At 45.1% G+C, this 26485-nt stretch overlaps 1 protein-coding gene across 1 annotated transcript in view; it reads left to right on the top strand.

The window, feature by feature from the left end:
• The window catches only part of CACNA1H (calcium voltage-gated channel subunit alpha1 H), a 1502131-nt gene that overhangs the window by 1253901 nt on the left and 221745 nt on the right, over positions 1-26485 (top strand). Inside the window, exons 20-21 of the mRNA XM_086940723.1 lie at positions 14903-14971; positions 18288-18472. Of these exons, the coding sequence (XP_086796849.1) occupies positions 14903-14971; positions 18288-18472 (254 nt within the window). The remainder of the gene's footprint in view (positions 1-14902; positions 14972-18287; positions 18473-26485) is intronic.

Genomic DNA, 26485 nt, shown 5'->3' with positions numbered 1-26485 from the left:
TGAAAGTCACACGTTCAGGCCGGCGGCGATGGAGCTAGTGTCATATTACATGGACCAGGTTAGTCCTGCTGAAAACGTTACCTTCTAAAGTCCAGCGCAAAGAGTTCCTTCATGGTATATGAGAGTGCGTGGAGCAGGGAGAGCGTCACGAATGGTTGTTGTGTAGCGCGATGAGCAGGCTGGGTGTGGCGGACGGTTGTCTCTGTAGAGCAGAAATCCTAGTGGGTGTTGCCGATGGTCATTGCTGGAGCTTCCCATTGGTGGTCACGACGAGCTATTGATGTTGTAGCTCGAAGTACAGATGTTACGTTGTCAGTTGTCGCTGGCTGTCACTGTAGTACAAAGGGTTGGGTCTGCCGGAGCTTCACATTGGCAGTCGGCACAGGCAGCAAGATCTTAATGTGAATTGGCCCGTTTGCCGTCGTAAAGAGCCCAAAAACTTCAGGATTTCTCTTTTTTGAGTCAGAAGATTCTACTCTGATGCGTGCAAGTGTCCAGGGCCTAGGGAGGCACCTCTTGCAAAAGCCAGCAGGGTCCAGCTGAGGTCAAGGCAGCAGATCAGCTGGCCAGATTCAGTGAGGTGTCTGGAGCTTATGCTTCTTGCTCTGAACAGAAGGTCAGTCGGCTGACCCTTTGAGTCACTCAATCAATCAAAGAGGGATGTAAGGGGGAAGAAAAGGCTATATAGGGCAGCCCCCCACTCAACGAATATGAAACAGAAAGCCCTATTCAGCCTGCATGGTTTGGATCTCAAACTCTGTAACTAATGGGGCCACACCTCATATTGGCTCACCAAGAAAAAATTAAAGAATTAAATTTAGCCAGTGCTGTGTTACAGGTCCAGACATGCCTTAGGATATAAAAATATAGATGTGCACAGGATCACCCACATAAAGAAAAAATGTGAGAAAGCAAGGAAAGTACCTCATGGACGTAACACCCGAGGGGGTTCCCGGTTTGTTTAATCACCGGTATACCCACTTCTCATCATCGGTTACTTTCCTTGCTGGGAGGATGAAACAGTGCAGAAAGAATATGCACGAGAAAGAATAGAGAAAAAAACAGACAAGGAGTGTACAAATACACTGCCTAGTAGGACAGAGAGAAGTGCTCAAAAAAATAACACATACCTACACCCAACAACCAACAAATATAAAAATGTGAGGTTTGGCTGGCTGAATCAGTTTTTTTCTGGTGCTGCCAAACTTCACCATTAAAAAATGGTTAAATTGTTACCATTTATTTCGCGACTGGACCGACATGTTTCATTGCCTTGTCATTGGCAATTTCGTCAGGGCAAATAGTTGGGTCTCTATTCATAATCCTCCATTTTTCCTATGAGGACCTGTACACATACACACATTAAAAACAGAGCACAGCGGTGGTCAATTGGTGAGTCAATGAAAGAGGCTCTAGCACACAACAAACCACACCGTCACTGGTGGCTGCAAGTCGCTATAGTTACCTTATGCTCGAAAATGGTAACCGTACCGTCGAGCATCAAAAGACGGCGTGTCAAAGATCATGAACCGTCACGGAAACTCCTAGGTGTGAGTAACCTGTGCAGAAAACATACAACGTTGCCATGTCATGCATAATGATGTATTCAAGGTAAATTCTGGTATTGTCCTGGTGTACTAGTGAAGTGAGTGGATGGAAGAGTACTCCCTATGTCGCTGTCACCCATATGTGCCCTCTGCCACTGAATTGCACAATGGTGACAGCAGCCGCCACCGCTATTTAAAGGCGGAAAAGTATTCTGACTGCCAGTATTACGAAATGTGCAGCGTAAAAAATACAGGATGCTAACTTGCCAGCAAATTCCAAGTGATAGTATGGTTGCCCGGACCAGCCCATCTCGCCTCATAGGATCCCGGCTCACCTGCAATATAATTATAAATGTGCGCCTACCGCTCGTAACGTGCACCAGAGCGGCAGGGTCCTACCGGTGCTGACATGGCTTTAAAAGAATCGGGCCAAGACCGAGGGCACCCGCTCCCGGCTTGCACATACCGCTGCCGAGTCCCTCCGGCGCTTCCGAAGTCTCGCAATCCAAGCCTGGATTGAGACGCGGAAGTAAGCCGGACGGGGCTCCGCCCATCACGCAGCGTGGCGGCCATGTTGGAAAAGTAAAGAGGTCGCGGTAAAGGTGATTGCAATCACCGAACTTTATTAGCGAAATTTGAGTGGCAACAAAAGCATATCCATAATGTATATGCAGCGCTGAGTGTCAAAGTTAAAAAGTGGCTAAATAAAATATTAGATATAGACACTTCAGAAGCGCGACATAAACTGGAGCTGAGTCTAGATTGCCTAGTTCATGAATGAGAAATCCAGAGGGGCAATATGTACAGAAGTGTAGTGTGAAGATAAAGCCTAGACAGATTGTGATACGGTGGTATTAAAAATGTCTGTCAACCCTGTGCAGACTCATGCCCGGGGAAAAGGCTCCTAACTGGGGTGTAAAATGCATTGAACATACTCAGATCAATCACGGGTAAGAAGGTTATCAGAAGATGGTGCAATGCTTACATCTGTGTTACATCAATGATTCAAAGGGTACACCCACAGGACCTATCGTCGGCTCACTTTATTCCATTTAATGGAATCATTAAGCCCCTCTTTCTCTGCCTTCTCCAAGTAAATCCACCTTGCTTCTTTCCTGGCCAGTATCATGTCTAGGTTGTGTGTGTTGCCCACCACTTTCTCCAGTACTGTCCACCTAAGATCGCCTTGGCCATGATTTTTTTCACTAAAGTGCTGTACCAAGCGTGTGGTAAGTTTCTTAGCCCGAATCGTACTAAGATGTTCCTGGATGCGGACTTTCACTTTACGTGTGGTAAGACATATGTAGTGTAACCCGCAACTGCAGGTGATCCTGTAGATGACGTGTGTAGTATTGCAATTACTAAATTTGGTCAGGTGCCAGGTCTTTCCATTGTGTAGAGTGATCTCTTTAGTGGCGGTGGTGAGTGGACACACAGAGCATCCGCCACAAGGGTAGTGGCCTGCCTGGATCGTATTGACTTCAGGGCAGGTTACCGCATTCCTGGTATGTACCAGCTTGTCACGCAAATTGGCTGCCCTCTTAAATGCAAAGCGTGGGACTGGCATTTTGTCATTTGGACTGTCCAGTAGTGTCCAGTGTTTGCGGATAATCTGTCTTATTTTTGTAGACAATGGATCAAAAGTGGTCCCAACCGGTAGACACGGGTGATTGGTTTTCACATTGCGTTCAAGCAGAGCATCACGTGGGGTATTGAGAGCCCTCTTACGTGCATGTTTAATTACTCTGGTCGGGTACTGTCTCTGTTTTAATTTGGTGACCAGTCCAGCGGACTGATCCACGTATGCTTCAGTTGTAGAGCAGTTCCTGCGGTATCGAAGGAACTGGCCTACCGGCAGGTTGTCTCTGAGGGATCGTGGGTGGAACGAGTGATAATGTAGGAGGGAGTTTCTATCCGTATCTTTATGATGAACCATGGTGACTAACTTATTCTCCTCCACTAACATGTCCACATCCAGATAGACTGCCTTGCTGTTGCTAATGGACCAGGTAAAGCGCAGACTATCATCAGCTTGATTAAGCCAGTCAAGAAATAGATGTAGCCGGTCCTCTGTACCTGTCCAGATACAGAGGACGTCATCTATGTAACGTCTCCATTCCTGGATGTTATTAAGGAATGGATTGGAGGGATGGTAAATCACATTCTCCTCAAACTGGCCCACATAAAATGGGGGCAAATGTAGGGCTCTCAATACCCCACGTGATGCTCTGCTTGAACGCAATGTGAAAACCAATCACCCGTGTCTACCGGTTGTGACCACTTTTGATCCATTGTCTACAAAAATAAGACAGATTATCCACAAACACTGGACACTACTGGACAGTCCAAATGACAAAATGCCAGTCCCACGCTTTGCGTTTAAGAGGGCAGCCAATTTGCGTGACAAGCTGGTACATACCAGGAATGCGGTAACCTGCCCTGAAGTCAATACGATCCCGGCAGGCCACTACCCTTGTGGCGGATGCTCTGTGTGTCCGCTCACCACCGCCACTAAAGAGATCACTCTCCACAATGGAAAGACCTGGCACCTGACCAAATTTAGTAATTGCAATACTACACACGTCATCTACAGGATCACCTGCAGTTGCGGGTTACACTACATAGGTCTTACCACACGTAAAGTGAAAGTACGCATCCAGGAACATCTTAGTACGATTCGGGCTAAGAAACTTACCACACGCTTGGTACATTACTTTAGTGAAAAAAATCATGGCCAAGGCGATCTTAGGTGGGCAGTACTGGAGAAAGTGGTGGGCAACACACACAACCTAGACATGATACTGGCCAGGAAAGAAGCAAGGTGGATTTACTTGGAGAAGGCAGAGAAAGAGGGGCTTAATGATTCCATTGAATGGAATAAAGTGAGCCGACGATAGGTCCTGTGGGTGTACCCTTTGAATCATTGATGTAACACAGATGTAAGCATTGCACCATCTTCTGATAACCTTCTTACCCGTGATTGATCTGAGTATGTTCAATGCATTTTACACCCCAGTTAGGAGCCTTTTCCCCGGGCATGAGTCTGCACAGGGATGCCAGACATTTTTAATACCACCGTATCACAATCTGTCTAGGCTTTATCTTCACACTACACTACACTTCTGTACATATTGCCCCTCTGGATTTCTCATTCATGAACTAGGCAATCTAGACTCAGCTCCAGTTTATGTGGCGCTTCTGCAGTGTCTATATCTAATAGTTTATTTAGCCACATTTTAACTTTGACACTCAGCGCTGCATATACAATATGGATATGCTCTTGTTGGCACTCAAATTTCGCTAATAAAGTTCGGCGATTGCAATCGCCTTTACCGCGACCTCTTTACTTTTCCAACATGGCCGCCACGCTGCGTGATGGGCGGAGCCCCGTTGGGCTTACTTCCGCGTCTCAATCCAGGCTTGGATTGCGAGACGTCGGAAGCGCCGGAGGGACTCGGCAGCGGTATGTGCAAGCCGGGAGCGGGTGCACTCGGTCTTGGCCCGATCCTTTTAAAGCCATGTCAGCACCGGTAGGACCCTGCCGCTCTGGTGCACGTTACGAGCGGTAGGCGTACATTTATAATTATATTGCAGGTGAGCCGGGATCCTATGAGGCGAGATGGGCTGGTCCGGGCAACCATACTATCACTTGGAATTTGCTGGCAAGTTAGCATCCTGTATTTTTTACGCTGCACATTTCGTAATACTGGCAGTCAGAATACTTTTCCGCCTTTAAATAGCGGTGGCGGCTGCTGTCACCATTGTGCAATTCAGTGGCAGAGGGCACATATGGGTGACAGCGACATAGGGAGTACTCTTCCATCCACTCACTTCACGAGTACACCAGGACAATACCAGAATTTACCTTGAATACATCATTTTGCATGACATGGCAACGTTGTATGTTTTCTGCACAGGTTACTCACACCTAGGAGTTTCCGTGACGGTTCGTGATCTTTGACACGCCGTCTTTTGATGCTCGACAGTACGATTACCATTTTCGAGCATAAGGTAACTATAGCGACTTGCAGCCACCGGTGACGGTGTGGTTTGTTGTGTGCTAGAGCCTCTTTCATTGACTCACCAATTAACCACCGCTGTGCTCTGTTTTTAATGTGTGTATGTGTACAGGTCCTCATAGGAAAAATGGAGGATTATGAATAGAGACCCAACTATTTGCCCTGACGAAATTGCCAATGACAAGGCAATGAAAGATGTCGGTCCAGTCGCGAAATAAATGGTAACAATTTAACCATTTTTTAATGGTGAAGTTTGGCAGCACCAGAATAAAACTGATTCAGGCAGCCAAACCTCACATTTTTATATTTGTTGGTTGATGGGTGTAGGTATGTGTTATTTTTTTGAGCACTTCTCTCTGTCCTACTAGGCAGTGTATTTGTACACTCCTTGTCTGTTTCTTTCTCTATTCTTTCTCGTGCATATTCTTTCTGCACTTGTTTCATCCTCCCAGCAAGGAAAGTAACCGATGATGAGAAGTGGGTATACCGGTGATTAAACAAACCGGGAACCCCCTCGGGTGTTACGTCCGTGAGGTACTTTCCTTGCTTTCTCACATTTTTTCTTTATGTGGGTGATCCTGTGCACATCTATATTTTTATATCCTAAGGCATGTCCGGACCTGTAACACAGCACTGGCTAAATTTAATTCTTAAATTTTTTCTTGGTGAGCCAATATGAGGTGTGGCCCCATTAGTTACAGAGTTTGAGATCCAAACCATGCAGGCTGAATAGGGCTTTCTGTTTCACCTTTGAGTCACTCAGCCTGGGATTAGGAGAGCATGTCCAGTCTTCCTTCTCAGCAAGCAGGGCAGGTCTCAAGCAGCAGGGCAGCAGTGCAGCAGAGCGTCCTTCTTCTGTAGTATCCACAGGGCCAGGAGTGTACTGAAGAGTGTGTCTAAGGGTTCCCTTTTTAGATTTCGCCTACACAGCACTTGCGCTGTTTGGGAAATCTCTTGTTGTCAATACATCTTAAATTGGGCTCTCGTCCGTTTCCTGTTTCGAAGTACTGAGTCAATGTGCTTTTGTGCGGAACTTTTTTTATTGACATTACTTTCCCTGGCTACATTAAACCATTATCACACATTTTGTTTACTTTCCTTGGCAGCACTGCTATCTCAATTTCTTTGATTCTCCGATCCGTCTCATTCTTTTTAGGCTTTTAAGTTGTTTCGGCTATAACTTTCACGGCTAGCTCATTTTCACGAGAAACCTAGGCGCACGTCACTGCCAACTCCATTTGTTTCATTCTCCAATGTCTCATACTTATTTCGGCTTTTACCTTTCACAATTTGCTTATCTGCCTTCAAACCGTGTCCCATATCACTTTCCTCTCTATTTCTTTCATTTTACGATACGTTTATTACTTATTTGGACTTTTAACTTTCGCGGCATGCATTCATTTGCTTAAGTACTTTGGCTTGTCGACTTGCTTGCTCATTTTCGAGTGAAACCGTGTATCCCATTACTGCCGCCTCCATCTGCCGACTTGGGAACTAGGGAAACTGCTTTATGATTCAGCACCGCCATTACATCCTGTAAATGTGGGCAATTTGGTTAAATTCCCCGTACCTACCAAAAGATTTGTCTGTGTAACGGAACTAGGGCTCATGTAAAAGCGCTTAAATGAGTAGTTGTTATTACCTGCACTTTTAAATGGCAGGAGCTCGGTGCAAACAGCGATACAGTAAATACTTTGATTTTAAAATTCCCGCACAGAAATACCAATAAAAACATACTGCTGTTTTATGCAACAGAGCCCAACCATGTCGCACATCAATACTTAAATTTCACTAGCTAACCTTGGGGCATATTACCAAGCAATAGCGATAATTATCGCTATTGCTTGGTTAGAGACAAAAATTTACCGCTGAGCTGCGGCGATTTTTACCGCAAATAAACCTTGGTATTACCAAGGTTAATGGCAAATGCGATAAAAATCGCCGCAATGAATGAATATCGCTGAAAAGTCAGCGATAATCATGCATTACCGAGCTAATGCTCCTATCCATGTTATCCACCTCCCATTGGATAACATGGCTAAGAACTGCTCAGGGCAGGTGTTAGGTTTTGGAGATATTCGCGCTAAGCGCAAATATCTCCAAAAGTTGGTAATAGGAGATAGCGATGTTAGCAACTGTTTTCAGTCGCTAACATCTTGGCACACCCACTTTGCATGTCATTAGTGATAAATATCACTGACATGCAAAGTGGGGCCCAAGATGGTCACTATCTCCTACTAGCTGTCGCTAACTGGTGTTAGCGACAGCTAGGTAATAGGGAGATAATTTTATCTCCTCTTTCTTGGCTTTTAAAGCCAAAAAAGCGGAGATAAACCCCCTTGATAATATGCCCCCTTGTTATTTATCTTGCACATTTATTAGTTAGTCCAGCCTTTAGATACCTTTCCCAGAATGCACGCATTTAAAGCGTGCTTTTTTACTTCTACAGCAATTATTTACATATGATCTTTTCAGGTGAGTATACATTTATTCAGGCCTTTCTTTCACTTACTCTGCCAAAACGCATTTGTTCGCATGCTGTCATCGTAGTCTTTAAAATTAATCTTTGCATGCTTTTTGCATGTAGGGTTGACACATTTATGCTTAATTTATTTATTTGCTGTGCTCATGCATACTGGTTTTAAAGGTGAACCTATGGGCATTAGTTAACATTTTAAACAAGAGGATATGCAAATATTTTTGCAAATGGAAGAGCAGGATCACACTTATACTAAAGGCTTCGGCCTAGATTACATAAGGGTTGCATGGTTGCACGTCCAATGTTGATGAGTTTAAAACTCTGAAACCATGTTAAAGTCTCAGCGCAGGCTCAACATCTTGTGTTTTTGGTCTATTTCCATAATATTACCTTGCCAACAATTACAAATGTGTGTTTGTGTAGCGTAACTGGGGCTCATGTAAAAGCACTCCTGTACCTTCGGGCTGAGTTCACGCTATATGAAAAATGTAAATACAGCAAAACCAAAAACATGTGACATGTGGCCTTTACTGACCCACCTTTTTGGGAGCTGTGCTTATAATGTCTATGCTTCTATACACTTTTGTGGCTCTGACTCCTTTCAAATAAAATAGAGTTGAATATGGAATCAGCACCCATCAACAAAATATCATAATCAGTATTTTTTGTTGAGTAAATCAGAAGAGAGATTTCGTAATGAACAGGTCTGGAGTTTAGTGATGATCGTATTCAATTCTTTATTAATCGATCCAAAACAGATAAAATCCAAATGTACATGTCATTTCTCTTTTAGCCAATGCGTTTCGTCTCGTAAACGAGACTTCTTCAGGGCTCAGTAAACTGTCTGTACTAGTTCGAATACGAAATAGTTTCTCTTCTGTCAGTGACATGGGTTTACAGTTCTGAATATTCTGTCATGTTCTTGCTGTGTCTTGTGTATACGACAAGTGGCATGGTAGCCAGATACGAGAAGCAGCATTCACGGTTCAAAAGCAACAGGTGCTGATTCCATATTTAAATTGTTTTGTAATTTGGGCTTTGCCCAGGAGGGAATAGATAGGGTTGTATTCCCCGGTTTCACAAGCACCATCACAAGAATAACCAGCCACGGATGTTAAGAGGTGCAGATCTCTGTTGCCTCGACCCTTTTGTGTGATTTTTCTAAAATAGAGTTGTTTAAAGCATGCAGGCAAGCTGCATAGATTTGTTAGGAAACCGTACACTTGATTTATTTGCTTACTGTAAGCATACATTTGATATGTGCATTATAATATTATTCACGAGGACCAAAATCACACATACATCCTTACATTTACTAAAGGTTGCACAGTTGCTCACGTGCCTATGGGGAAGCTTGCACTCTAGTTTCTTTAGACAGCGCGATGGACTTGACGGTGTTGGGTCACTTTATTTGAACACCAGTCACATTACACGATGGCACATTCACTTTTTGGGTAGGCATGGGGAGATAACGTAATTTGTCCTGAATCACGGGCTCCTGAGCCGATGATGATGAAATTTGGCAGCTCTGTCCTTTACACCACGTCCGAGCCATTACACTCTTACTCCGAGCCTTGATTTCTTCAGATTATCAGATGGAGGGCACTTTAAGCACATAATACATAGGTGTAGCAAGGATGCTTGTGCCTGCTGGGGGAGGTGTTACATCTCTAAACTTGCGCTGACCTCCATCACTTGTTACACTTGTTAGCACTGTCTGGGCATAGGTTGCAGCTCATTACTGCACATATTGCCTTTCTCAATAAACAAGTCATCACACTTTTACGAAGTTTCAGTAGCTTATATTGCACAACTGCTCACCATGCTCAAATTTACAACCCAAAAAACTAATTATTAATCACATAGATGAAACCTAATCCATTTACCAATGCTTGTTATACCTCGTGCCAACTTTGAAGTGGGAGAAGCTTCTGGAGTTTTCCACCTACAGAGGTGTCAGGAATTTCCTGCCTCCCTTCCCTGGTCCCAGTGTGTCTGGGGGCATATTAGACCAGTGTAAAGTCCTTTGTGTGTGAGAGATGAGCAAGTGCCTTTGAAGTACAAGTGTGGTAGTTAACAGCTCTGCCCACCCATTCTACCAGAGATGCCCCTCCTGCTAACACCTACCCCTCCCCCCTTTTGTGATACTGTCTCTGAGGAATACACAAAGGTCAACTGCCAACTGCACCTAATCATGTGCCCCAGGCACAAGCTGCAGGCACCAAATAGTTAAGACAAAAAATGCTAACTTTCTAAAAATTACATTTTCAGAACTGTGACTTAAAATCTGAATTCACTATTAAAGAGGGTTTTATATTACAATTCTTCAGACAACAAAAATGACTTTCCTACCTGCTCTCAATCCACATTTATCACTTGTTAGTTGTAACTAGGTAGTTTACTGCCATCTTATGGGAGAGGTAGGCATTGTAATAGTGAAAAACTAATGTGAGAGCTTTTCACTACCAGGACATGTAAAACTTGAAAGTGAATCCAACTTTTTAAATACAATGCACCTTGCCCTCTGGGCTGGTTAGGGCCGACGCTAGGGGTGATGTTGGACTTGGCCCTTCTGGCAGGTTCACCCCTGAACTTTTTGCTTTTTACATGTGACTTAGGGATGGTGATTCTTGGTTTCTGCGCACTTTCACTGTGTCCCAGTGGAAAGTGCGTGCGCACTCTGAGTGCGGGTGGTGAAATAGGCCTGCCCTCCCATAGGAATGCATGGGGAATGTATGTGTCCCTAATAGTTCCTGATGCGTGGGGTGTGCAGGCTCGAGTCTGGTATGTGCGGACTCGTGTGATTGAATGCTGCGCAATGGTGTGTGCAGCATGTTTGTGTCTAATATGGAAGTGCCACTTCTAGAAGTGTGCCTGTCTGTGCAGTGAATGTGTTGGCTTGTGATTGGCTGGAGCTGGCTGGTGTGCCAGGCTCCATGAGTCATGATGGGTCTGCCCCGGTGGTGAGTGTTGAGATTAGCATGTGTGATGTGAGGGAGTGGTGCACCTAGGACCTGAATAGGGCTGGGTTTTCTTCACACAATGCTGGCTCTGCCCCCTGTGGTGCGACTGGTGACCCTAGCCTGGCCAGTGAAAGGAAAGGGTGGTTGAGTACATCACAGTGCTCTAAAACCAGCTGCGACTGGTTTTTCCTCCACCCTGCACCCTGAGACAAAGGAATTCACTGTATAAAAAAGGGCTGTGTCTCCTTACAAAATGTTCTTGTTTGCCAACTTGAAACAACCAGGGGCACGCTGCTGCTGGGGCCCAGGGGAAGGCTTGCCTCCTTGGTCCCTGCCCAGCCCCTGGATGCCTGGAGGAATTTCCTTTTCTGGGAGCTGCTGTCCTCTACCTTTTATGTCCTGGACCTAGGGGACCCATTTCCTCCTTTTTGGATGCTGTCAAGGGGGGCCCTTCTTTAGGGGTCCTCCCTTCCTGTGCCCCCCAGCACCTGGTGGGCGCTTTATTCTGCATTTTTAGGCAGAGCGCTGTTGTGTTCCCTCGGAGGGAAGCGCTCCTGCCCTTGTGCGAACCACGCAGGTGCTGACCCTGCCTTATGCCCGATTCTTGCTAGTTTCTAAATTGAGGGTGCCACCCCTTTTGATATGCACCTTAACGGGTGCCCACCCCGTTTCTACTCTTAATTGATTTACAGAGGGTGCCCACCACTCATTTGCCGGTCAGAATCACCGCTGCGGCCCTCGCGACGCAGAAAGGAAGTCAGGCACCGGCGTGCCAGATGATGGGCGGGACTTCCTGTTTGAGGAGGAAGTCCCGCCCACTGCTGTGCTATGATTGGTTGCCCGCCCGGAAAAGGAGTTTTGTCCGGAGCCTTGCGGCTCCCCACTGAGTCCCGGTCCCGAGATGGGGGACCGGGTGAAGATGAGCGCGAGAACGGGTGGGGCTCCCATGAGGTGAGCGAGAGCCCCGCTCGCTGTCTGAAGATGTCCGCCGAGGCCCCCTTGTGCGGGGTAGAGCCCCGGCAGACTGCCCCCAGAAGACTGCGTCCCCCGCAGCCTCCGGAGAGCAGCTGGTGAGTAGAGCTGCCCCAGGGGCGGGGGGTGGAGAGTGCGTGAGGGATTCCCACACAGCGCAGAGTGGCCCCACTTGACAGAGGGCCTCTCCCACGGCCCCCCGTAGTTGTTTTCTGAGCCTCGAAGGCTCCATGGGGGCAGCTGTTGGTGCCAGAGAAAGGCACAGTGACTGTGGTGCACTTAGGGCGGCCCCGGATAGCAGTGGGCCGCCCCAATGTTTTTTTTACCGAGTCCCAGATGATTCCCATGATGGGCCACTCTTTGTTTAAAGGCCTGTGTCCCCCCAGACGCTCCACAGTATTTTGGGGCCTGATGATTTTTGGAGCCCAAGGGCTCCCACGTTGTGCACAGTTGATTTTAGAGGCTCCCACGTGCCCAGTCTTTCTTCTAAGGAGCCAAAGTGCTCCCTAACCCACGTGTTGGTTCTAGAGCGTATGGAGCCCCCATGTTTGGCACAGTTTTGCTCCCCTGTGCGCCATTTGTTATTCCTAGAGCCAGAGGGCTCCAATGTGTGCAGTATGATTGGTTCTGAGCCTAGGTGGCTCCCAAAATGTGTATTCTTTGTTCCAGAGCCTAGATGGCTCCAACCACGTGCGTACTCTTGTCCTAGGGCCATTCAGAGTCCATGTCGCAGTCCTGATTCTACAGCTGCCCAGCAAGTAGTGGGCAGCTGCACCGTTTAGGCTTTTATTTCTAGGGACTTGTTCTTGGACTTAGGAGTGAGACGCACTCCTTCATCCCTACCCTGGCCTTCCCCAGCCGCACAGCACTTAGTGCCAGCTGCAGCGTTTAGGCCCTGTCCCTGTCCTCAGCTGCCCAGCAAGTAGTGGGCAGCTGCTACGTTTAGGTATTGGCGCAGTGGCGCAACCTGGACTTTAAAAGTGATTTATGTGCTATTATGATTTCTGCGCTAACTGTGGTTTAGGTATTATTATGATCTATGTCCTATTGCTTTTGGGTGCTAGGAAATGTACTGTGTGTTGTATGTTTTGTGCACCTTGTGTTCTGGTACCTCTGAATGTGTTTTTATGCATCATGTACAAAGTTGCTTTCCTACACCGCTGAATGTGTAATTATGTGTCATGTGTCCTCCTGACACCGCTGAATGTGTGTTTATGCGTCATGTGTCTTCCTCACACCGCTGAATGTGTTCTTATGCATCATGTGTCCTCCTGATACCGCTGAATGTGTTTTTATGCGTCATGTGTTTTTCCTACACCGCTAAATGTGTTCTTATGCATCATGTGTCCTCCTGACACCGCTGAATGTGTTTTTATGTATCATGTTGAAGCTTCTACTTGTTCCATGTTCTAAGTGTTATTCCTACAAAGTGCTAATTCTACCAAGTACTAGTTCTAAAAGTGCTGATTCCTGACAGTGGTCCATGTGGCCCTGTCCTGTACATATCCCCTGTAAATTCTGCCTGTGCCTGTTGGCACATTCTAAAGTGTGGGTTTTTATCTAATGTGTTTTGGTATAATACAAAGGCTATTTTTATATATAACCTTGTGTGGAGTTTCCTTTGTGGTGGGCCTTGGGTGTTGTTGCTGGGGGTGTGTGCGTAAACACTTAACTTACATAGCCTCCGAGTTTAGCCTTACTGCTCATGTCACGTTACCAAGGGGGTGAGCAGGGGTTATCTTGGCGTGTAACTTTCTTGCCCTGACTTAGAGTGGTGGTCTCTGACTGACTTTGGCGCAGGCCTTGGCCAGCCAGAGATCCCATTTCTAACAGGTGACATATATGTTTTGAAAATAAAGGTTTAGGCCTATCCATTGGTTTATTTTGGCAGGTCGAAAGGGCAATTAAAAATTGCACACACAGGCTGCAACAGCAGGCATGAGACATGTTTGAATTGCAACTTAAGTGGGTGGCACAATAGGTGCTTGCAGGCCCACTAGTAGCATTTAATTTAAATGGCATAAGTACAGGTAGTACCACTTTACTAGGGTGTAAGTTAATATTACCATGTTTTAGAGAGTGAGTACAGGCACTTTAGCATTGGTAATAATGGTAAAGTGCACAGAGAGTAAACAGTGTTTAGTTCACATGCAGAACAAAGCATGCCATAACAGCGCGGTCTTCACAATGATCGCGGTGTTATTTCGCATACCGTTACAATGCGAGTCAGAAAAACGACTTGCATTGGGGGCAGAAGGTGTTGGATTTAAAATCCAACACCTTCCCCAGTGTCCGCACAGACTGGAGTTGGAATAGTAAATTATACTATTCCAACATCCAGCTCCCCCTTCAGCAAGTCGATGTTCCGACTTGCGTTGTAACGGTATGTGAAATAACAATGCGGTCATTGTAACGACCGCATAGTTATGGCATGTGTTGTAAATGCATGCGAAAAAAAACGTATTTATTCGCACAGAGTCCTAAGGCCAACTAAAACAAGATCCGCAAAAATAGAGGTGTAGTAAGGCAAAAGTTTGGGAGCAGACCACCCTGAGGCTGACCGGTCTAACAGATACCATTAATAAATTCCTAAAGTTTGGAAATTTGCACCTATGGGAGATAGTAAACCTAATGGTGCAGATTTTTGATTTTTAGAGGACTCTCTGATTTTAATGGTTTGCATGATTACTGTGGTACATTGTGTATTACACGACGGTTTTATAGCCTCTGTCTGAAAAAAACACGGCTGAAATAAACTGAAAAGCATTACATAACAACTGCAAAAAGACCTGCAGAGAAAAATGGTAAAATTCCTAATGTTACTGAAATCTTAACCTGCACATTTGTCCTATGTCCATGAAGATAGTTCACTTGCTCTGTACTACATTCTAAGGTATTTTGTTTCTTTTTCATGTTTTACAGGAACGCATCTTTCTGAGTGTCTCGAATTACATTTTCACTGCGATTTTCGTTGCTGAGATGACGGTGAAGGTGATTTCTGTTTATTTATTGCGAAAACCAAAATTATGTGTTCGTTACACTCTCGCTGTGTCTCTCCAGGTCACCTTTCGCATGCTCACTCCATGCGTCATGTGATGTTTTCAGGGCCACGCACGCGTAGCATTATGACTGAACCTTGTGATGAATGACAGCGAATGTCATTTAGCAAATCATTGTTATAATCATTCCTAGAGCGAAAAACAACATTTGAAATGCTAAATACCAAGGGTGTGTTTTGATTGGCTGTGCCGTCGCTCCTTGTCTCATCATCACCTTTCCTTTCCTGATTTCAGACCGAGTTTTGAATAATGATGTTTGACTGGCTTATTTGCTTCTTGCAATAGCAGAGACTTTATGATTGCTTTGTAATTCCATGTTTACTAAGGGAAGCCTTATTGATTGGCTGGCTGGAATGGGTGAAAACACAGTTGGGTAGCAGCAGTGCCAGGCACTCAAACTTTCATGGCTACTTTCCATATTTGTCTCTGAGCACTTCAAGTTTCTGGTTATTTTTTAGTTGTAGCATCTTCCAAGGCCTTCCTAAAAGCTTCTTGGTGTCAGTTTCAAGTCAGAGTGGCAGCAATACGTGCAGAACAGTTGCTGATTAATCCCTTCGCTGCAGCGCTAATGGGGCTGTGGGGGCCGCGCGACGCTCACACGCTGGTGACGGAACCGCTCCGTCACCAGCCTCGGGTGAGCTGTGCTGATGACTGAGAGGTTCCATCATGGCCCCGCCCGTTCAATAGAACGCCCAGCGCAGGCGCGGAATCCGCGCTGCGCAGGCGCGTCGGGCGGGCCATGACGGAACCGCTCCGTCATCAGCACAGCGCCACCGCGGCTGATGACGGAGCGGTTCCGTCATCAGCATCGATGCGGTTAAGCGCACGATTTTACCTCTAAATACCAATAGTTTGAAATAGAAAACGAAATCAGTGTGTGACCTTGTAATCTCAATAGTGTTATGAATCCCTAGATTCACACTTTAAATGGTAGAGATTAGCCATGGCTTTGCAGGTTTCACAGCAGCATGCACCCACAGGCCTGCAGTTTCATTAATGAAGTCTAACGCTGGATGTGCAGATTCCACTGTGACAAGTATCCACAAACCTGCATTTTTTGTAATGAATGTCAGCCTCAGCTGTACAGGTGCAACAGTAGCATGTATTCACTAACCCTAATTTTCTGTGTTGAATGTGATAGCTGGTTGTACAGGTTCCACAGTTACACATATCAACAGGTCTACATTTTCTGTGAGGAAGGTCGCCTTGGATGTGCAGGTTCCACTGTGACATGTATTCGCAAACCTGCACTTTCTGTGATGGAGGTCAGCCTTGGATGTGCAGGTTCCATGGTGACGTATTCACAAACCTTCATTTTCTGTGATGAAGGTAGCCTTGGATGTGCAGGTTCCACTGTGACATGTATTCACAACCCTACATGTTCTGTGATAAATGTCAGCCTTGGATGTGCAGGTTCCACAGTGACATGTAGTCGCATACCTGCATTTTCTGTGGTGAAGGTCAGCCTTGGATGTGCAGGTTCCACAGTGACATATATTCACAAACCTGCATTTTCTGTGATAAATGTCAGTCTTGGATGTGCAGGTTCCACAGTGACATACGTTCCCAAACCTGCATTTTCTGTGACGAAGGTCAGCCTTGGATGTGCAGGTTCCACAGTGACATGTATTCACATATCTGCATTTTCTGTGATGGAGGTCAGCCTTGGATGTGCAGGTTCCATGGTGACGTATTCACAAACTTTTATTTTCTGTGATGAAGGTAGCCTTAGATGTGCAGGTTCCACAGTGACATGTAGTCGCATACCTGCATTTTCTGTGGCGGAGGTCAGCCTTGGATGTGCAGGTTCCACGGTGACATGTATTCACAAACGTACATGTTCTGTGATAAATGTCAGTCTTGGATGTGCAGGTTCCACAGTGACATACGTTCACAAACCTGCACTTTCTGTGACAAAGGTCAGCCTTGGATGTGCAGGTTCCATGGTGACATGTACTCACAAACCCTCATGTTCTGTGTTAAATGTCAAAGCTGGATGTGCAGGCTCCACAGTGTAATGTATCCACAGGTCTGCATTTTCTGTTACGCAGGTTGGCCCTGACCTTTACGCCCCTGTTATGACATTTATTTTTAGAGCACCATTTTATATAATGGAATTATTGGCCTTTCCATATCTACTATGACATGTATCTTTAGACGTGCATTTTCCATAGCAGATCTTTATTCTCAAATTGTACTCTCAATTACAGGGGTGTCCAACGTTGGCCACAAGGGTCAAATCAATTAAATATTTCCAGAACATCCACTTAAAATAAATTGCACAAAATGTGATAAATATAAAAATCAGAACCTCCTATACCTAGGTTGGACACCAATGCTCTACTATGATATGGATCCATAGACCTGCATTTTCTACAGTGGAAGTTAGGAATAGCCCCCAGTTCCTACATTGGCATGTGCCCAAAGACAAGCATTTGCCAATAATGTACTTTATCCATCACTTTGTAATCTCAAGACTCACAGACCTGCATTTTCCATAGTGGGGGTAGCCCAGACCCTACAATGTCTTCAGATACATATCTCAATAAACCTGACTTGTCTAAATTGGATGGTAACTCTGCTCTTTCAGTCATTTCAGTGACAACCATTGAAAGCCTTTATTTTGTATAGTGGGGCTTAGTAATTGTCATGCAATCTATACTATGACCTGAATTTTTCTAAGGGATGTTTAGCCCTGATCTCGTAGTCTTGTGGGTGGATTTCTTCATTTTCCTCGGTGGAGGTCCTCCACGGGCTGCAGTCTCTACAGTGTCATGTTTCTACAGTCCTGCATGTCCTATAGTGGAGGTTATCGGTTAGAAGTCTTGCTGTCTCTACGTTAATGGGTTTATAGAGATCTGCATTTGTACAATGGATGTTATACCAGATCTTGCAGTTCTCTACATTATGGGTTTCTAGAAATATGCATTTTTCACAGTGGGGGATAGCGATGTCATGCTTTCACTACGGTGATATGTTTCTACAGACATGCTTGTTCTACAGTGCAACTTAGCCTTGGCATTGCAGTCTCTTCAGTAGGGCATATCATTACATAATTGTTTTCTACAGTGAATGTTTCTATCCTTTACTCATAAACCCGCAGTGTCTGTACTGGAAGTGAGCCTTAGCCTTGACATCTCCATTTTGACAGTTGTTTACCAGCTTCAAGTTCTTATGTTGCCAAGAATGAATGGAGTTAGATAGGCTCAGGGGGTACCACAATTTGAAATCTCCTAATGTAATTCCAGGTGGTGGCCCTGGGATTCTTCTCCGGTGAGAACGCCTACCTTCAAAGCAGCTGGAATGTCCTGGATGGTGTCCTGGTCTTCGTTTCGATCATCGACATCCTCGTCTCCTTGGCTTCTGCTGGAGGGAACAGGATTCTGGGAATCCTTCGAGTGCTGAGATTGCTGCGTACTCTGCGTCCTTTACGGTACCTTTGAGCTTTTCAATTGATTAACTGTGGTATTGCAATGTTTGACCACCATCATACACTTTGTAATATTAATGATACGTGTACACCTGGATGCTAAGCTTAAAGAAGGGTTTCCATTGGATCTTCATTAGAGGTTTTCTGATGGTCTGATAATTGGAAGGTAATGTGAAGTTCAACAAATATTGTTGATGGAGCATCTCAAAGCAACTGATGATGTCAGTAGCTAAGAAGGTTTTTTTTAATCTGTGTAAATATAATGATTTAAAGGTAAAACATTCACCTTGAGACACTATGTCCAAATACATTCTAGAAGAATAAAACTGCAATCAACGTAGTTACGCGAATAGAGAAATTGAACGGAAATTGATATGTTTTGTTCAAGTAGTGTGGCATGTATATACAATCTTTAATGAGACTTTTGAGTTCAATTTATAAATTGCTTAAGGAGAATATTCACACTCCAGAGACCATTCACTTTTCAACATGCCATGTTTTGACTGTATCAGAAAGTATTGTTTCTTTTTATACATATGATTTCCCGAGAACTTACCAGGTCCTACATTCTGTAATGGAGACACAGGCAATATCTTCAACAGAATTCAGTGGTAGTCAGCTCTTTCACAAAGTTCTGTTCTAAGTAATATTTCTGCCTAGTATTACTGATCTTTCATTATTGGTCTTTGTTAAGAAATGTATCTGCCACAGGCTTTTTTCAATGTTTGTTTATGCTTGGAACTCTAAAACCTTGATCTCTACTGTAGACCGAAGGGCGGACCTTAGGCAGATGTTCTCTGCTAATAGCTTATGTCTCTCTTCACTTGATGCAGGACTTACTTCAGTGGGTCTGGCCTCAATTAAGATCAGAGCACTAGAGTGAAACTGAGAGCTACTTTATCGGACCCTTTGCAACACAAAGGCCGTAGACCAGGTCAATTGATCATGCTGCCACGTTTTCAGGTATGAAAAGTGTGGAGCAGCAGGAATCCTATCTGCAGTTTAAAAATTATTCATACAGCTTGGAGGAAGCACTGGCCCCTGACAGTTTAGCTCCAGAAATAATTCTTATGAAAATAAATCTCAAAATTAATCTGAACTGGGATCTGGAGACCATCGACGGTGGTCACCATCAAAATGACAACATGGCCTTGTTTGGAGTTAGTCTGTCAGGGGAGTTAAGCACAAACATAGTGGAGCATCCTGTCCACAAAACTCCTGGTTTGCCCACTATATTTGGAGTCCGGTGAACCATCATGTTTCACCTATCAGAGCCGACTGGCCGACTGACACCAAATGGGTAGGAATGTCATATTCGTGCCCGAGCTTATCAGCTGCCAGTAGGTTATACTGAAAGGCAAAAGAGAGATAGGCATTACTTATAAGAAGTTCTACCGTGTTAAATTCCCCGCCCTCCAACCACCCCCACCAGCGGCTATGGGAGATTTTGTTGTTGAAAGTCAAACTCCCAGTGCAGGAACAGCATCATACAATATAAAAAAATGCAAAGACTCACACTTGGAACTTTCACAGGATTTAACAAGGTCACCCACCATTATAGAGCTCTTTCAAGGTGCACTTTGGACTGATAATGCTCTTTACTGGGCCCACTGGGTCACTCTCTTATATTTCTATTAAATGTGACATTCTCTTTATTGGACCATTTAATTCAAGCTCTTAGATTCCTATGAATGGTGACATTCTCTTTACTGAACTTAGTAATTCACTGGCTAGGAGTACTCTGAAAGCTGAAATGTTCTTTACTGGATCTAGTGCGTCGCACTCTTCTGGTCTTGTCTTTCTTTCACTCTCTGGCCCAAGTTAGGCTGCTTCAGTGCTTGATTGGACCAAAGAACAGTGACGTAACAAAACTTGAGGGGGCCCCCTTACAAGGTACATTGAGGGCTCACTGACCCAATCAGCTGGGGCCCGCCATCCGTGCACAGTTTACTGTGCTGAGGGGCCCCCGGTGCTTGGGCCCCCACTGAACCATAGGGACTGGGGAGGATATGTTACACCAGTGATAACGCCTCTCTTACCAGCATAGGGTGTTGGAGCACTTTACATCACACAAACATACAGAGACAATGAATCATACATGTGTAAAGCAGTGTATAGAAAATGTTACATCAGACAAAGGGAGCTACGAGCTGTAGGACTCCCATGTCATTCATACTGGTAACCATTTTTTAATAGTGCTTGGTCTCTGGAAGCATAAATTCAGGATTCCGAACGAAACACAGTGGTTAGGATTCACTTTACTAATCGCAATGTATTTCTACCCAAACAAACCCTCTTTAGTAAAATTAGGATAGTCAAAGACTGGGAAAAAACATAACTTTCTAACCTGTACAATGCTGTTTGCATGCAGCACTTTAATGGCAGTTCACAGCTCCCTGTGCTAGATCATGATTGTAATTTATGAACTGCACAGAAACTAAAGGGTCTTTGAGACAAAAAGCACATCCTACTCAGCATCTCAAGTGAAATACTGTTCTGTAATCCGCATAGTACTCGTTCTTTGCAGAAGGCATATTAACCCTCTGCCACTAGATAAAACTTCTATCTCTCTCCAGCAGGTACATTAATCGCCAGAGTTATCTTGGCACATTTATTGTTGCCTAAAAACTGTTTGATATACCAGGAACTCTGCAGTGCTTTTAAACTTGCGGCACTGCTAACACGGTAACAAAAGCTGCCTTTCAGCCAACCGGTACAGGCTGTCCGGCCTTGATCTAGGTATAGTGGGGCATATTACCTAGAAATAGCGATATTTATCGCTAAGCAGGGTTAGCAGGAATAATTTTATCGCCGCGCTACGACGATTTTTATCGCTGAGATACCTTGCTATTATCAAGGTTTATCTCAGAAACGATAAAAATCATTAGAAATGCGTGAATATCGCAGTCAATACAGCGATATTCAGGCATTACCGTGACAAAGCTCTTAGCCATGTTATCCACCTCTCATTGGATAACATGGCTAAGAACTGGTCAGGGCAGGCGTTAGCTCTTCGAGATATTCGCGCTTAGCGCGAATATTTCCAAAACTAAGCCATTGTTGGTAATAGGAGATAGCGATAATAGCAACTGTTTCCAGTCGCTAACATCTTGGCACGCCCAGTTTGCATGTCACTAGCGATAATTATCGCTGACATGCAAATCGGGCCCCAAGATGATCGCTATCTCCTACTAGCTGTCGCTAACTGGTGTTAGCGACAGCTAGGTAATAGGGCGATAAAATTATCGCTGCTGTAGCGGGAAAAAGTGCCCCAGTGTTTGTTTCTGCAGCATGACGCTCTTTCGCTAAGGTATTTTTTTACATTAAGGGAATGTGATGTGAGCACACTCATAATACAAATATAATCTTAGAAACACTTATACAGAATTTAAACATTCTGTGCTTTTGCTACAATTTTGTTTTGCTGAAGTTTGTATACAGAATATCTTTTTCACGAGCCTAGATGTGCCAGCACCCGGGGTAATTAGGATGATCATATTCGCAGATGGCGCATCTGTCTGTATCAGAAAACCGCATCGGTCCCTAATGGGTGCAACAATCTGTGCCTGTCGCGGTTCAAAAGTTGGGAATAAAATGTACCTTTCCGTTCAATGTCTGTTCCTTGCTTGGCATGAACGGTGAGTGAAGTCTACATAATCAAGGTACCTGTCGGGCTGTGGCCAGGGCCGGACTGGCCATAGCAGGCACGCGCCCCCAACCCTGGCGGCCCACCGGGGAAATGCCTGGTGCCCGCTATGGCCAGTCCGGCCCAGGTTTCTAATGGCAGCACCACGTGTGGATCTACCATTTGAAACACAATGATTCTTCCCCTGCTGAATGAGTGGGAGAACCAAGAGGCTGGTGAGCAGGGCAACTGGAAATATTTTGCAGATGGCCTATCACAACTGACCTCTACATAAGGCCATTATGCTCCCCGCCTCCACAACGTTATTGCCTATAGAAAAGCATGGCGGTCACCCTCGCCAACTGGGTGTGGGGTGTCTTCTGAGCAGGATTGAGGCTCACTAGTGGGGCAGTATAACAGTGATGCTTGCATCGCCACTGCTCATGGCAGTCGCAGAGTGAACAGTGGTAGTAGACAAATTGTGTTTCTGTGTCTCACCATCCAGCTCTGTTTAAGAAAGCAAACTACACACACAAAGAAAGAAAGGGATAAAATAAAATAAAAAATAAAACATTAAATAATATTAAAGCAGTAAACCTAGTTAGTTTTAAATTAACTTATTGCTTTTAATGTTTTTGGAAAAAATAGCAGCTTTTTGGTAACATGGTGAGAATTATCAAAAGCTGAGGAAGGGTCTCCAATGTGTAAATAATTGGGCGGGCTGCGCAGGTCTGGGGACTTGTATGTCAGAATAGCGCATAGCGAAAAGTCATCTCGCATAACAATCATGTCCTACATCTTTTTACAAAAACATTGTCCCAGTGGGTTACATTTTGTTATTATTACCGCCAATTGGGTGGTTCTTTTATAGTGATATTAAGGGTACATTATTTATTCCAGGCGATATTCTGACAATGATATTCTAATACCACTTTGGCCTTTGCATAGATGACATAAATTGTACCAACACCTCTTTACAAGTGCAAAAGAAACTGTGTGACCAGTGAAAAAACATGTTTTGTTGTATCAATCAGACCAAATGTCATTGCAAAATGGTACTGGCACCAGTGCAATGTATTTCATCCTTCACCAAGGTGTCTTTTCCTATCTTCCCGTTTAGGTATATTTGCATCAAACCAGAGAAGGTGAGATGCATGTGCAGAAGAGTTGGGCCTAGCCTAGTTATACGTAGTGGGGATATCTGTTTCTTGCATCTGGAGGCAAGGTGATCAAAAATATGCCATAAGGCTGAAATAGGAGTACTGCTGAAAATATACCATAGTTGTTCTGCTGCTACATGAGAATTTACATTGTGATGTTTTAATTTACAGTTTTTTTTTTGATTTTATTATATATGTAGGAGAGTAGGGTCTGCTTCCTATGCCCCCCCCCCCACTTTTTGCTGTGATTCTCTGGTTTTCCGACTTTAGTGTGGCTGTGGGCCTGCTAATCAGACCCACAGCCCAGCTGTTCTCTCTCTAAATTAATACCATGTACTTTAGGTGCATACCAGATTGGTTACTGGGTCACTCGTGTGAGCCCCTGTATAGTGTACCATAGGTTCCCAGGGCATAGGTGTACCCTAGGCCTACCAGGGGCTGCAGCATGTATTGTGCCACCCCTGGTTTGCCTTCCAAACTGACACCACAGGTCTGTTCACACAGCCTGGGTAAGGTAGTGTAATCACCCCTTACTTAGATATAGTATACCTATATCTACCTTTACATATAGACACATATACGCCTATAAGCCACTCCTATGATAGGCCTCGACAATCCTGGAGGCAGAGTGCTTGGTTTTATGTGAGAGGGAGCACTAGCATGAGCTGAGTGCTTCTGCAGCTTTCGGAACCATCTCCTTATAGCTGTTATATGATATACCACACCATATACTCTTAAGTGCATTATAATCCTAGCGGTTAATGCAAACTTTGGTTTGGCTTTATCAAAACATGTTGTGTAAGGTGTCAAACACTTTGGAATACTACCCCCCGCCAATTCTGGCGGCGGGGGTAGCATTCCACCCTTCTAGAGGGAGAAGACATGTAGATACTGGTTTCCCCGGTTAAAGTTAAACAGAGCCTCAGCATCACAAAATGGATGCTGCTGCCACAGACACAAGTCTGACCTCCTGTTGCCAGATGAAACTCCGGCAGGGGAGGCCTGGACAATAGGTTTCCTGTCCCGGGAGGTGCTGGCACCTCCCCAGACAGGGGGTTTGTGTATTGGGGCAGGGAGGGCTGCATTCAGTGAATGCTTCTAGACACTGCCTGGGACACACAAGGTGCTCCATGCATAGACCGATTCAAACCAGTTGCTGGGGCACACAGCCCCAGTTCTGGCGCAAAACTGGACAAAGGGAAAGGGGTGTAACCACCCCCTTCTCAGGTCCACCCATAGGAGGGACCTAGTCAGGTAATCCAGCCCCCATTCTTAGTATAAGTGTAGGAGCTGTGTCCCCATGAATCTTTGAAAGACATATCCTGGACCTTCGATGTTCCATTCTGACTGGAAGATGGAAGACATCTCCAGCAAACAGGCACCAACAGCATCTTTGCCGGTCTGCAGTTTCAAGGCTCCCGTCGGTACCCGAAGACTCTGCGACACAAGAACTGGACTTCCTGACTTTTCTGACCCCGACCCACATCCACAGCAAAGGTGAGACCTGTGGCGGACACGAGAGACGTGGGACCGGACATCTTGGACATCCTGCATTTTGCTACCTGCACTCCTTTCCTGAAGCCTCAGTAAGTTGTGCATTGGGGTATGAAAAGCCCCAGCCCGAGCACCATTTGCACGGAAGCCCAGGGCCCCACACTCTGCGAGTGTCCCGTGGGCCCCGCCTTTGCATTTGAGCTTGACACGTCTTCCTGGTTCCTAGTCCATTGGCTAGTGAGCCCCTTGAAGACTCCATTTTAAATTTAACTTGCTTTCCTGGTTGCTCCAGGCTTGCTCCAGCTTCCCTGTAAAGGAGAAGCGCCACAGACCTTGCTGGTCTGCAACAGAGCCAATCTCAACATCCTGCGTGGGTTACGGTTGCCAAGTCTTGTTGGGTCCAATCCGGATACTGATACCACAGTCATCTAGATCCATTGTGGGACAGCTCGAATCCAGCGCCTGGTCATCGTCCATGCCTCCTGGACCTCATGGCTGAAGAGACAAACTCACCTTCTTTACCTTCAAGCACCCAACATCCCCTGGTTCCTTCCTGGTACCTTCCTGGTCACTGGCTAGTGACCCAGACTCTGTCCCCTCTGCTTTCAGGTTCTTCACATCTCCGATCCACCCTTGGATCCACCCGGACACTTTTCCTTTGGTCGCCTGCAGCACTTCTTTGCAGTTCTCCATAGAAAACGACGACGAAACCTGACACGAAAAGACACCTATGCACCCGGCTTCCCTGGGTGAGGTAACAAGAGTACTCCGGTGCTCCTGTGGGTCTTGACTCTCAAAGTGTCCTAGTTTGAAAGGGTTCCTTCCTAGTCCATCCGGAAATGTCCTTAAATTGTATATTTGTAACTTCTTCGTTTCCCCTAGAAAGTCAATGATAACCCGCGTCTGTGTTTAGACACTGCACGCGTCTCCCGTGGGCCTCCTCCTTCCTATCCTTTGGTTGTGTAGAGTAGCCCCAGGGATTCCACAGGCCCCAGGCCTGCTTTCTAACTCTCACATGGTACTTATACCACTTTCTTAGTATATGGTTTGTGAGGCCCCTAGGGCATAACGTATAGTGTGCAACTTATTGTATATTAACTGTGTGACATGTATTGTATTTTTACCTATGACATCATAAAGAGTGCAGAGGGGTTGTGTTTAGATTAAATACATATATATTTGATATATACCTTGTGTGGTGTAATTTAATTTGGTACTCAAGGTATTATGTATGGTAAAACAACTTGCTTAACTCGCCTACTGAAGTCTTAGCCTGAAGACTGCCGGTTCATGCTACCACTAGGATAGCTTTCTATAAGGTTGACTTTACAACCACCATCAATAAGGGTCGATTAGACTGTTGCAAGGTGCCCACTAGAATTAGTGGACATCATATGCCAGGCTAACTTCTCACAATATTTATATATATTAAATCTTTTATGGGTATATTTTTCTATACGGAATAAAAATGTATCTGATCTGATCTGCCATAGCGCTGAGATATCGGTACAGCTGACTAAATGTGCTACTTTGAACTTTGATTATGTGCAGGAACGGATGATAGCAGACAAGAGGGTAAGCAAGGGCAAGAAGAGGCAGAAATCTGAGTCATACCTCCGTTCTCTGGGGAAGCTCATCAGCTAATGAAAAGTAAATAAATTGGCTGCAGCTCTACAAGAGCAAAAGACTAGGGAGCAAGTTAGGAGATGGGTTGAAATCGAGCGCACGTATGTGGTA

This window comes from Lissotriton vulgaris, chromosome 10 (genome assembly GCF_964263255.1).
Source record: "Lissotriton vulgaris chromosome 10, aLisVul1.2, whole genome shotgun sequence".
NCBI lineage: Eukaryota > Metazoa > Chordata > Amphibia > Caudata > Salamandridae > Lissotriton > Lissotriton vulgaris.
The sequence above is the reverse complement of the archived record's forward strand: the minus strand, read 5'-3'. Positions and strand labels throughout refer to the sequence as shown.